The sequence below is a fragment of the Mirounga leonina genome, unplaced genomic scaffold, assembly GCF_011800145.1.
Source record: "Mirounga leonina isolate KUSES-001 unplaced genomic scaffold, KU_Mleo_1.0 Mir_173, whole genome shotgun sequence".
NCBI classification, from domain to species: domain Eukaryota; kingdom Metazoa; phylum Chordata; class Mammalia; order Carnivora; family Phocidae; genus Mirounga; species Mirounga leonina.
In genome coordinates, this window is record NW_023270447.1 from 3,936,158 (window position 1) to 3,948,626 (window position 12,469).

The 12,469-nt window shown below is 44.7% G+C and overlaps 1 protein-coding gene across 2 annotated transcripts; it reads left to right on the forward strand.

Annotated features, from left to right (window-relative positions):
• The first annotated feature begins 943 nt into the window (after positions 1-943).
• HENMT1 (HEN methyltransferase 1) lies at positions 944-12,298 on the forward strand. Of its 2 annotated transcripts, none has more exons than XM_035017890.1 (8): positions 944-1,046; positions 1,913-2,008; positions 3,165-3,284; positions 5,117-5,229; positions 6,091-6,225; positions 8,406-8,585; positions 9,454-9,658; positions 10,490-12,298. In XM_035017890.1, the coding sequence occupies exons 2-8, from the start codon at positions 1,991-1,993 to the stop codon at positions 10,922-10,924; spliced, it is 1,206 nt and encodes a 401-aa protein (XP_034873781.1). In that variant the 5' UTR covers positions 944-1,046; positions 1,913-1,990; the 3' UTR covers positions 10,925-12,298. The 2 variants fall into 2 exon arrangements, with proteins under 2 accessions (XP_034873781.1, XP_034873780.1); XM_035017889.1 differs by lacking the exon at positions 944-1,046 and adding an exon at positions 1,226-1,262.
• Positions 12,299-12,469: the final 171 nt, after the last annotated feature.

Genomic DNA, 12,469 nt, shown 5'->3' on the forward strand with positions numbered 1-12,469 from the left:
TTGTGTTTAAATTATATATCCTGTAATAAGGAATATGCTCCTCTAATGAAGACAGTCTACTAAAACTGCAGTTTCCCCAGGCCAATAGGAACGTCTCCAACAGTGAAGCTTGAGTTGTTTTTTTACTATGAGACCAGACCGCTCAAAACACCAAAGACAAGAATTGTGTAATCTATTTTTGTGACATTCCAAAGCTGTTAGTACTGTCCTTTGCATATTGTGGTATTAAGCATTTGAAAGTACAGTTCTAACACAATTTACGGTATATTAGCGGATTATTAATTAACAAACACCAGCTTTTGAGTCTCTTACAATGGACTAAAAAGATATTTTTCCCAAAGAAAGCAGCTTCGCATCTTCTCTTCCCCTCCTTAAACTCCTCCACCACATACAATAAAGAAATAACTGATTATAAAGTGTCAGGTTGGATGTCTGGCAGGGGCAGGACTTGATACAGTAACTTTTCTAAGAGATCACACAGTTGCACCCCCAGCATGCAGAAATTACCAGGTGGAGGGCTGGGGGCTGAAAGAACGTTCTTCTGAGCTCAGGTGTTACTGGACCGACTTTACCCAGTCCAGAGTGTCCTCCAGGCCCCTGTGGATTGTTCCTAGGATCTGAGAGACGGCGGATTAGGACACAAGCCGGCCGCCGGCTCGCGCTCAGCCTCGCCGCTGGCCTTGCTGCCTTCCGCCGCCCGGGACCGTTTTCTGTTCTTTGTGCGAAAAGAGAGCCAGGAACGCAACAGCCGCCGGAGCCGGCCGCCCTGCTCGCGGCCCGCAGACGCGCCTGGCGCGGCGCCGCCTCGGCCCCACAGTCTCGGCCCCCGGCGGCCCAGGCCGGGTCGCAGCCGCGCGCCAGCGGGGGACGTGGCGGAGACAGGGGTCTCCTGCAAGGTTCGGAGGGACCCCTCCAAAATGGCTTCGGGGCATGCGCCACAGCGGCCGTTAAGAGACGCAAAACCGACGCCTCGCAGCCTGGGACCTGGAGGCACAGGGCTGTCGGGCTGCAGGCGAGAGCGGACGGCGGCAGCGCCCGCGGCGCAGGTGTGGGCGCCGCAGGTGTGATCGCCGGCGGGTAACGTCACGCAGCGGGGCGGTGCGTGCGGGGGCGTCAGGGGCGGGGCCTGGAGTTAAATACAGTGGCGGCTACGGACTAGCCCCTGGTGTTCGCGGCGCTTCGCCTTCCCCGCTGCTGTGCTCCTTCGTGGGAAAGACGTGCGGGGACCGGGTACTCACGCGCTATGAGGACGCTGACGTTAGGTCGCTTGGGGGGGCGGGGGCGGTGAGATACGACTTAGTAACTCCTCTGAGTTGGTGATTGACATGTTGTGTACATTTTAGGCTGAGAACCAAAATTTAAATTCAAGTCCATCAGCGAACTGGATATCGGAAGTGGTTTTAGCTTCTCAGTTACTTCGGGCATTTTTTTTTCCTCCTTGAAATTTCATTTTGATCATGGATGAGGAAGTGATTGAAAAGCAGTTTGGGGGTGCCTGCTGTCTCACGGGGTAGAGCATGCGATTCTTGATCTCATGGGCATGAATTAAAGTCCGACGTTGGTGGTGGAGCCTGATTAAAAAATGATGAAGCAGATAATAAACTTGAGAGAGGGCTTTGATGAAACAGTCATAATTCATAGGATTGTTCAGATTGTATCAAACCTAACAGGAAAAGGGAAGAAGGGGAGTTAACTGCATTTAGCTAGGTTTGTCCTGGTGAAAAGTGACATGGGCTTTCTGAGCCTGTTTTATCTGAAGCCATGCTTATTAAGCAAATTTTGTTGATTAGATTAGATGGTAACAGGTAAAGAGAAGGGAGGAAGCTTGCTCTGTCCCTTGTTGATCTAGGCAGCTATTGCGTCCAGTCTCCTTTATAAAAAACTGTTTTGTATTTACATTTTGTATTTACAGTTGGGTCATTGCTGATTCATAGAGCTTGAAGGATACATTGGCTTTTTTGTGTCAAGAAAACTTGAACTTGGAAACAAAATGGAAGAAAACAAACAGGTAATGCTGCTTTTCTTAAACCTGCTTGTATGACTCTCAAGAGGTATCCCTGAGATGGATTGTGAAGTAGTTAAAAGTAAAATCTCAAATTTAGCTCCTAGCATTTCTTGGTGTTGGATGGGATCGAACAAGGATATACATAGATAAAATTCCATATTTGTATATGAAGTGAAAAAAAGTATCAGTTATTTTAAGTAGCAAAATCTACTTTAAAAATACTCTTAAGTGGTATTTTAGTAGTGTTAATGTGCTTTTGGATCCGCGGGCGATTTTGTTCACGAAAGATGCTGAATTGAGGAGGTGTGGGGTGAGGCCTGAGATTCTGCATTTCAAGGAAATCCAGGTAAAGAGGACCAATGGGAACCACATTTGGAGTGTGTGCTGTCCGATAGGTAGCCACATGCTACACGTGGTTACTGAACACTTAAAAATGCCTTATTAAGACTTAAATAAAAAGGAAGTCTTTAGTCAGGACTACCACCACAAGAGCATTGTAGTAGAGGAGAGATGGTGAAAACCCCCATTTTCAACTGCTGGGGATTTATAGCCATGAGCAGAAGGGCTGAGCGGATGGAAGAGACCATGAGTTTTGGGTGTTAAGCAGAATTTAATAGGATTCTTGATAAGGCAGCTCAGGGGGATCAGATTATTAAGGGGTGGTGGCAAGGAATTTGATCAGATTGTGAGATTAAGGGTGGGGAATTCTCTAAATTGACTTAGTAGGATTCTTGCTAAACTGGGCTAAGCAGGCCCAAGAAAGGATGGTGTCCAGGTCAAGGCCTAATCAGAAGACGGCTTAGAGGAGCCAGACTTTAGTTTGGTCAATGAGTCTCAGTCTCCTGCCTACCTGTATTCCAGTCTTTGGCAGTTCATTAAAGGTCCCTTGTGGCTAGGAGACTTAGACTTGTTAAATGCATTAGTAGTTTTCCCTTCAGCTGACTCTAAGCTCTCAGAAGCATAAAGCCAGATTATCACTTAATAAAAGATAAAAGACCGTGGAGGCTTGGATGAACCATGGAGGAAATGCAGTACCACTGGGTGATTTTTTTTTTTTTTGGACAGAGGTGGTTGAAAGGCCAATGGATTTTACCAAGTAATTGGGAAATGAAGCTGGTTTTTCCTTAATTCCTGAAGTTGCACATGATTTCTGTTTCAGTGCAACAGTGTGGATAATTGTGAAGTTCCCAGCAAGAAAGTGATTGAGTTCAAACCACCAGTGTACGAACAGAGATACTACTTTGTTAAAAACTTAGTGAATCGACATGGACTCAAGAAGGTAGGTATCTTTCCAAACACTTAAGACTGTCTTATCAACTGTTTAGTCAAAAAATACAAGAAAAACTTAAGGATTTGGCAAGTAAGCAGAGACTATTTGAAGATGTGTTGCAAGGAAGGAAAGGGATTAGTGCAATAGGGAGAACACTGACCATAAGATCTGCATGCATCAATAGTTGGGGAAAAAGGGGAAAAAGGTTTTTCTCTAGAGTAAACAACTGATTTGTGGGGGAGTGGGATAAAAGTGGTGTGATTGGAGAGTATAATGTGTTAATCTAAGGCTATCCTGTTTTCTAGGAGGGGGCCTTAAATACAGGCTGCTTCTGTCTTCAGACTGAGGGCAGGGTAAATTTCAGGGGTCTGTGGGAAGGAGAAGCTTGAGCTAAATTTTGGTTAACAAGAAATTGGGTATACTATGTAAAAAGCAGTTTAAAACTTCCTAAGGCTGTAGTTTGCTTTTGGACTAGGTTTTTTAAAGATTTTATTTTAGAGTGAGAGCATAAGCTGGAGGGGAGAGGCAAAGGGAGAAGCAGACTCCTGGCTGATCAGGGAGCCTGATGTGGGACTCCATCCCAGAACCCTGGGATCATGACCTGAGCTGAAGGCAGACGCTTAACCAACCGAGCCACCCAGGCACCCCTAGATTAGTTTTTTTTTTTTTTCCAAAGATTTTATTTTATTTATTTGAAACAGAGAGAGAGAGCACAAGAGGGGGTAGGGTGAGAGGGAGAAGCAGACTCCCTGCCGAGCAGGGAGCCCGATGCAGGACTCGATCCTGGGACTCTGGGATCACGACCTGAGCTGAAGGCAGTTGCTTAACCAACTGAGCCACCCAGGAGCCCAGATTAGGTTTTTTTTTGATGCTATGTAACCCTTCTCCCACTGTCCCATAAATATACCAGCTTCAGAAAGGAAAATTACTGCGTGTGGCTAAGGGTGCAATATTGTGGTAGATTGCAAGGTTTACCTAAAATACTGAAGGTAAAAAAATGAAACACATCTGAGGAAAAATTGGATTGAATATAGGTTGAATGTGCCTATTGCTAAGGTATAGTTATAGTCCCTTTTTCCAGAGGGGAATTTTTTTTGGAAGCAACTTAGTAAATGCTGTAATTGGTTTTCTGATAGAGTGAATTTTGAGGTAAACTTTAGTCTGTTCCAGATTTAACACTTTGTGCATCTTAGGATAATATGGTATCTTTCATGTCTGAGTATCCAAAAATAGTTAAAATCTGCAGATAGCCCCTTAAGGCTGGATTAGAGCCAGTTAGCTACCCTAGAAGCTGATTTGGGATATCTTTGGGATTGGGTGCCATTAAACTTAAGTCTTAATTTTCTTTTCCTCCTAAAGTGGGAATCAAATTTAGGTGAGAGTGGTTAATGAAGACTTTAGTGCATAATTAAGAAATCCATTTAAGAATACATATAAATGTACATTAAGGGGATTAGATTAACAACACTGAATATAAATCCCTAAAACATTGGTCAAGATCGGGCACCCTTGTCTTAAGTTAGAAGCCGCTCAGAGGTTCAAAGTTCTGTTTTATAGGGTACTTGCCTACCATGTGGGGTTCTCTGGGTGCCAGACCCTGAGGGTGTTCTGGGTGCCAGGCACTCATGTGAATGCCTTTCTTACAGTCCAAACACTAACAGCTTATTTCCTGCCCACTCCTCCCTTAAGTTTCAGATTAATTTCCTTTTTGTGTACTTTTTTCTACCAAAAAGATCTTGACATAATTATATGGTAATTCTGATAACCACTTACACTCTGTAAGTTTTTGGTCCTATTTGACTTCTGGGAATAATGTCTTCAATGTTCTGTTTCATCCGTAGATTGCAGACTTGGGCTTCGGTGATGCCACACTTTTATGGATGCTGAAATATCACCGCTGCGTTCAATATCTTGTTGGAGTAGATATTGCTGCCAGACCCTTTGAATGGGGAGGGTAATACCAAGTTTCTGAAAGTATTGTGCATTAATCTAAAACTAGTAGCACTATGAGGAAGTGTCAAGTTTTATACAGCTTATTTTAAGATTGGCACTGAGAGCCTCAAGCTCACTGAATGACTGTGCCATAACATTGTGAATGATAACAGTAGTTTTTCCTACTAACGTAGAAAGTATAGACTGTTAAATTATAGTAGACAAAGCATTGCAGATTCAATTTTCAATGGCAAAATGCTGGACACCAGGAGAACTCATTAGAGGATTGAAATTGTCCCAGACCTCTCAATTTAAGCCTGAGCAGCTCTCCAGTCTCATATATATTGACTTGCAGATTTTTTTTAGGACTGTTTTTCTTCTTTTTATTTATTTATTTATTAAAAAAAAATTTTTTTTTTTTAAAGATTTTATTTATTATTTATTTGACAGAGAGAGAAATAGCGAGAGCAGGAACACAAGCAGGGGGAGTGGGAGAGGGAGAAGCAGGCTTCCTGCCGAGCAGGGAGCCCGATGTGGGACTCCATCCCAGGACCCTGGATCATGACCTGAGCCGAAGGCAGACGCTCAACGACTGAGCCACCCAGGCGCCCAGGACTGTTTTTCTTCTAAAGAAAGCTAATCACTGATCCAAAGGGAGCTGGAAGACCAAAAGTATTAAATGGCGAGAGAATCGGCAGTATTCAATCTTGTTCTCATTGGCCAGTAATCTATGAGGAAGTTACCCTATGACCTCATGCTTACTACCTCAAGTCATGGAAAACTCACTTAGGTAGACACTGATCAGAGGAGCAGATCATCAGAATTCTATAGCTGGTGAGATTCTGAATAGATTATAGTGTTAATTTCCCTTCTGTTTTTGCAGGGGTAGGTTGTCTCCAGGAGTGGGGGGGTACATCGTTCCTCGGGAACTAGATTTGACCATAACCTTGTACCGTGGTTCTGCTGTACAAAAAGACTCCCGTTTGTGTGGATTTGATTTGATAACATGTATTGAATTGTAAGTATTAAAATTGATTCTTACTGTATAAATTTATTAGACAACTCTGAATTAGTTCTCAGTAAATTGAGTGTCCTAACTAGATTTAAGTTGTAATCAAATTTATTTGTAAGGCAGGTTGACGGGATTGACTTTAATTTCAGATTTACAGATGGAGGAGCTGCAAAATAGCACCAGGAATATCCTGTATCCAGACTCACCTATTAAAGTTTTCCTAATTTTTTAAGGATTTTGAGCGCAAGAGACCTCAAGAGCACCAGGAAGAGCATAAGCCGGGGTGGGGGAGGCAGAGGCAGAGGGAGAAGCAGGCTCCCCCCTGAGCAGGGGGCCCGACAGGACACGGGGCTGGATCCTAGGGACCTGAGCTGAAGGTAGACGCTTAGCCATGGAGCCACCTAGGTGCCCCTACTTTTTAAACACTGTATTTTTGAGCAGGGACGCCTGGGTGGCTCGTTAAGAGTCTGCCTTTGACTCAGGTCATGATCCCAGGGTCCTGGGATGGAGTCCCATATTGGGCTCCTTGCTCAGCAGGGAGCCTGCTTCTCCCTCTGCCTCCCCCCCCACTTGTGTTCATGCATCCTCTCTTTGACAAATCTTTAAAAATATATTTGAGCACAGGTACATTTCTGTGGAATTTAACACATGTAGTTTATGTAACTTACAGTCAAGGCACAGAACCATTCCATTAACCCCCAAACAAACTTGGGCTGACCCCTTTGTGGCCACAACTTTCTCTCACTCCCGGCCAGCACTCATCCATTTTGCAGCATTGTTTTTGAGAACACTATAAAATTATCTAATTTCTTGGCAGTTTGTTCCTTATTCCTGAGTATTCCTTTGTATGATGTGCCGCCTTTTCAAGCATTTAAGGCTATTTGGGTTTCCAGTGTGGAGTTATTATGAATATAACTGATACCATTCATGGAACAGGTTTTGCATGAACACAAGTTTCATTTAACCCTAGGAGTGGGATTATTGGGTCATATGATTTTTCTGATTCAGATTTTTGCTCTATTTCCTCCGCTTATGCATTGATTTTTTTTTCTTCTGATGTGTGAATTTAAAGCAATAAATTGCACTCTAAGTGCATTATAGCTCTAACTATACATGTTTTGATGTGTAGTATTTGCACTGATGCTGCAAAGAAGCCAAATTGAAGCTCCTGAGTCATTTACCTATGTGTCTTCCTCTTACCGGTCTGAGAGGTTATGTTTCCCTCCCATCACCAGCCTGCTGAGCTGTAGTGGTTATGGGGAGATATATGGGCACATTTGCCCTAAAAATTGTATCAGTTGTGTCTTTAGAAACTTTTTTGGGGCACCTGGGTGGCTCAGTCATTGGGTGCCTTCGGCTCAGGTCATGATCCCAGGGTCCTGGGATTGAGGCCCGTGTCGGGCTCCCTGCTCGGTGGGGAGCCTGCTTCTCCGTCTCCTATTCTCCCTGCTTGTGTTCCCTCTCGCTCGCTCTCTGTCAAATAAATAAAAATCTTAAAAAAATAACCCTTACATTTTCCAGGTATATACTCAGTGTCAAATTGCTTCTCCTGTTCCTATTTATTTATTTATTTTTTTACATTTATTTATTTGACAGAGATAGCACAAGTAGGCAGAGCGGCAGGCAGAGGGAGAGGGAGAAGCAGGCTCTCTGCTGAGCAGGGAGCCCGATGCGGGGCTCGATCCCAGGAGCCTGGGATCATGACCTGAGCCGAAGGCAGCCGCCTAACTGACTGAGCCACCCAGGCGCCCCTCTCCTGTTCCTCTTTAAGGCAAAGATAGAAGTGGGTTAGATTAACATACAGCATCAGGATAGAAATGGCTCACTGGGTCTAGTGGCCGCCTCTACTGGGGCAGCTGATCTGGTCCTTGGGTGTGGGTGAGAATCTACTGGGATCTGATGCCTAAACCCACAACTTTTGTGGGGCATGTGTTCTAGTCACATAGCACTGCAGGCCTCCTGGGGAGCTTATACTTATGCTCATACTTTCTAGTTACTGACAGTGAGGCCCAGAGAGCCCTGAAAGAGGGGGCAACATGGTCCAGGGGCAGGGTAAGTATTTAGGAATAGTTGGTTTTAGGTCATGTAAGTACCGTTACAAAGATTCAGAAGGGATAAATGTAGAGATTGTTTTGCTAAATCAACTAGGAAAATAATTGCATTGTCTTTCCCGTTGACCATTTCAGGATAGAACACTTAGATTCTGAAGATCTGGCCAAGTTTCCTGAAGTCGTATTTGGGTACTTTTCTCCTGGCATGGTTGTCATCAGCACACCAAACTCTGAATTCAATCCCCTGTTTCCAGCATCAACCTTTAGAGATCCAGATCACAGATTTGAGTGGAACAGAACGCAATTTCAGACGTGGTGAGTTCGTAAATGTTTTTGTGACTTTTGTGGTGGGGTTGGGGGGCGTGGGGGGAGATTACCCCACAGGAAGTCAATCTTGATACCTATACATTACTGAAGTTTTTTATCCTAATAAAATTTCCCAAAATTCAGCTTGGTATTTAATAAAAGGGACCACCATATTTGGGCAAAATAAATGGAAGTTTTTGGTCTCAGGCAGCTAAGCAAAGTGGGGCACCAGGTGTCTTCTGATATGAAGTCAGGAGTAGGAGTACTGGTGTGGAGATGAAACAAAACAGGAAGGGGGTGTGTGTAGGGCAGTGAGGGTGAGCCTCATACCCTGGCACAAGTGTTCCTTGACAGATGGACAGATGGTCATGTTTCTGGCATGATTGCAAACCCAAATAGGACTTGGGTATGTAGCCATTGTGTTCTCCTTTTTCATGCCTACACTCTGCTCCATAACTTTCCCTGTCTCCACATTTTTGTGATTACCTGGAAACTTGACTCAGGACCCTAAAGCCCCTCAGAAGTAAGCAAACCCTGTATGGCATTATGTATTGCTGTAAGAATTTGCAAGTTGCGAAGTATTTTAGCTCATTGTATTTTCTATTCTACTGGAGATTTTTAATTTTTTTTTTTTTTTAAAGATTTTATTTATTTATTTAACAGAGAGAGACAGCGAGAGTAGGAACACAAGCAGGGGGAGTGGGAGAGGGAGAAGCGGGCCTCCCGCTGAGCAGGGAACCCGATGCGGGACTCGATCCCAGGACCCTGGGATCATGACCTGAGCCGAAGGCAGACGCTTAACAACTGAGCCACCCAGGCGCCCTGGAGATTTTTAATTTAACCATACCTTTCAAAAATGCGTTTCTTTTGATTTTAGGGCTTTGGATGTGGCAAAACTGTACAATTACTCTGTAGAGTTCACTGGTGTGGGGGATCCACCAGCAGGAGCTGAGCATGTTGGATACTGTACCCAGATAGGGGTCTTCCAGAAAAACATAGCAAAGGCGACTGAATGGAGCATTTCCGAGCCAGAGGAACACGTCCCAGAGGAACACGTCCCAGAGGAACACGTTTATGAAGTTGTGAGTATTCTTTGAGGTAGTGACCAGGGTAAGAAGCACGTGGGTTAGGATGGTGAACTCTGTAGGGGTCCCCACTGTAGAGATAAATGTAAATGAGTTTAGAATCCTTCATACCCACAACTGCCTTCAGGGTTGGTCTATCTACTTCGCCCTGGAGACCACCTGGCCTTTTGCCATGTCTCAAAGCACATTACAGAGAAAGATCAGAAGTCCTGGAAAGCCTCCAAGCTGATGTGCCAGTGACCCCCCTATTGTAATCTGTTAGGATCAGCAGCACTTCCTCCATAGTGTGGCTCAGGAAATGAGTATTGCAGCTGAACCTCCAAGCTTCTCAGGCCCTTTGGGTTTCAGCAGGTATGGTGAAGTATAAGCACATTGCCTTCCTAAGCATTTCCCTCTAATGTCAGGCAGGAACATTGGGTTGGTGTGAATTGGTGGAAAAAATTGGCTTTGGGAGACTTTTGATCATTAGAATTTTTTTTTAAGATTTTATTTATTTGACAGACAGCAAGAGAGGGAACACAAGCAGGGGGAGTGGGAGAGGGAGAAGCAGGCTTCCCGCTGAGCAGGGAGCCCCATGCGGGGCTCGATCCCAGGACCCCGGGATCATGACCTCAGCTGAAGGCAGATGCTTAACTGACTGAGCCACCCAGGCACCCCGATCATTAGAATTTTTAAAGCAGATCATATAGTTAATGACTGTGCTTGAGGCTTGATTCCCATTACATGGTGGCACACATAGCTAGTAGGATTTGATATGTATAGTTAATACACAGTTCATAATGTAAGAAGTTACTAATGAAGTGAAACCTCTTCCAATTTTTCCTTCAGGTTTACACCACCTCATACCCGAGTTTACAGCAAAGCAAATACTTCCGGCTTACTCTGAGTAGTGAGTCAGTCAAAGCAGTCGGCTTAATGAAAAGCAGGTTTCTCCAGGGTCCGAGGAAAAGGGAGGGCAATCGAGTGGTACCACTTGGCAGTTGTACCCCACAGTTTGGATTAACAGAAGCTCAAAGGGCCGAAATAGAGCAGTCCCCCAAACCTTACAGTGTGGGAGAGAAGTTCTATGTACCCCTGGAAAGACTCATTATTTATCCGAAGGTGAACCACTTGGTGGCCGGTAGTATGGAGAAGCTGAGAACAGTACTTGCTGAGGGACTTCGACTGAACGGAGATCAAAGTGCGGTGCAGGTGGAGTTGGTTGATTACCAAACACAACGCCTCTTTGATGAACATTTAATCAGCCCTGTTCTGGAGTCGTAAGTTTGGGCAACTTGGTTTTGAATTTCTCTAACCTTGTTTTTCATATGCTTTTTGCAGGGGTGGAGAGGCTGCAAAATGCGCTTGTTCATGTTTCTGTTAGACCCACTTGGATGTGACTTTAAACATTCTTAAAGCAAATTGGATTGTCAAATAAAACCTTTTCCCAGGGAATAAGTAGTTTCAGAAGTTTCTGCCTCCTTTGGGCTAAATGCTCACCTGTACTGTAATATTTGCCTAAAACATACAGGAAGTATTTGAAGATAAGAGCAGCCTCATCCCTGGCAGCTTCCTGGGTGGAATTGGGGTTGTTGTAGCAGTTGCGAATGGACAGCTTCACCCTGGGTGGGGGGGGACTGGTTTAAATGAGAGACCTGAGTATAGAGGTTAGCTGACCACACTCTGGCCTAAAGGGACCTATTCATCTGCTGTCCTGTTCTGATGCACCTCAGGGATGAAGGTGTTTTTGGGTTTTTGTTACCACTTGAATATTCCAAATCCTATTCCAAGGAGAAAGAGCAAAGAAAGGGACAGGGCATGTGCTAGCTTTCTGGTAAGGTTGGTTCTACACCACTGTTCTGCTCCTTACTGAGCAGATGGAAGGATCACCTTACCACTCGAAAGCTGGGAGTTGTAGTTTCTCCTGGGCTGATGTGTGCCCAGTCCATGTCCTCCCAGGAAGGAACAAGGAGCGAAGGACCTTTGGCCACGGGCCGATCTGCGCACAGCAGGCGTAGCCTCACTAACCAGGGGCAGGCTGGCTGTGGGGGGTGGGTGCCTGGGAACGGCCTCTTGGGGCCATAGTTCTCAGGTTTTTTTTGAAGGGTTGATAAGTAGAAAGTGGATTTGAAGAGGAGGGTGGGGAACGAAGGGACTCAAGAATAGAATCCAATCACATAATCTCTTGTTAAGCAACTGTTCAGTCCCTCCACCCCCACCTTTCTAGACGGATTTTTCCATCTCGAATGCATAGGACCTGTAAGACATACTCTTGCTACACCCTCCCCTCCCCCCAACAAAAGGCCCCCATCTTTCTAGGCTTCTGCATGACTTCTGCATATGGCTTCCTTCTCATCTGTTAGAGCCAAGGTTTCAAGCCCAAGCCCAAGCCCAAGCCCCCTTGTCTTGTTGTCCTCCAGGCTAATTGATTACTTTGTTCAAGCTTCATCCCTTCCTGAGAACCTTTTCATATGATAGCTGTAGGTGATGGAGCTACTCTGTTTCCCATGTCTCTGGCGACATCAGGATCTACATCCTTTATTTGTCTTCACCCTCTATTTTGATACAGACCTTTGTACGTGGAAAGGTTCATTAATGGTCTAAGCCAGGTGTCAGATGTTCTTGTAGAGTTAGTAAATCTTTGCAGCCTTGCCAACCACTGAGCTTTCCGGGAATTGAGGTGGAAAAGTGGCCACAGATAAGGTGGATGTGTGTTCCACTAAAGTATAGACTAAAGGCAGCTGTTTTTGTCCATAGTTGGCAGTTTGTTATAAACAAAAAAGCTATGTACACTTACCCTTTAGCAGCATGGAAATGGAGATCATTCTA

Coding starts and splice junctions, on each gene's coding strand:
- HENMT1 (XM_035017890.1), top strand. Junction 3,285..5,116: donor ATCGACATGGACTCAAGAAG/GTAGGTATCTTT, acceptor TTTCATCCGTAG/ATTGCAGACTTGGGCTTCGG. Junction 8,586..9,453: donor AGAACGCAATTTCAGACGTG/GTGAGTTCGTAA, acceptor TTTTGATTTTAG/GGCTTTGGATGTGGCAAAAC.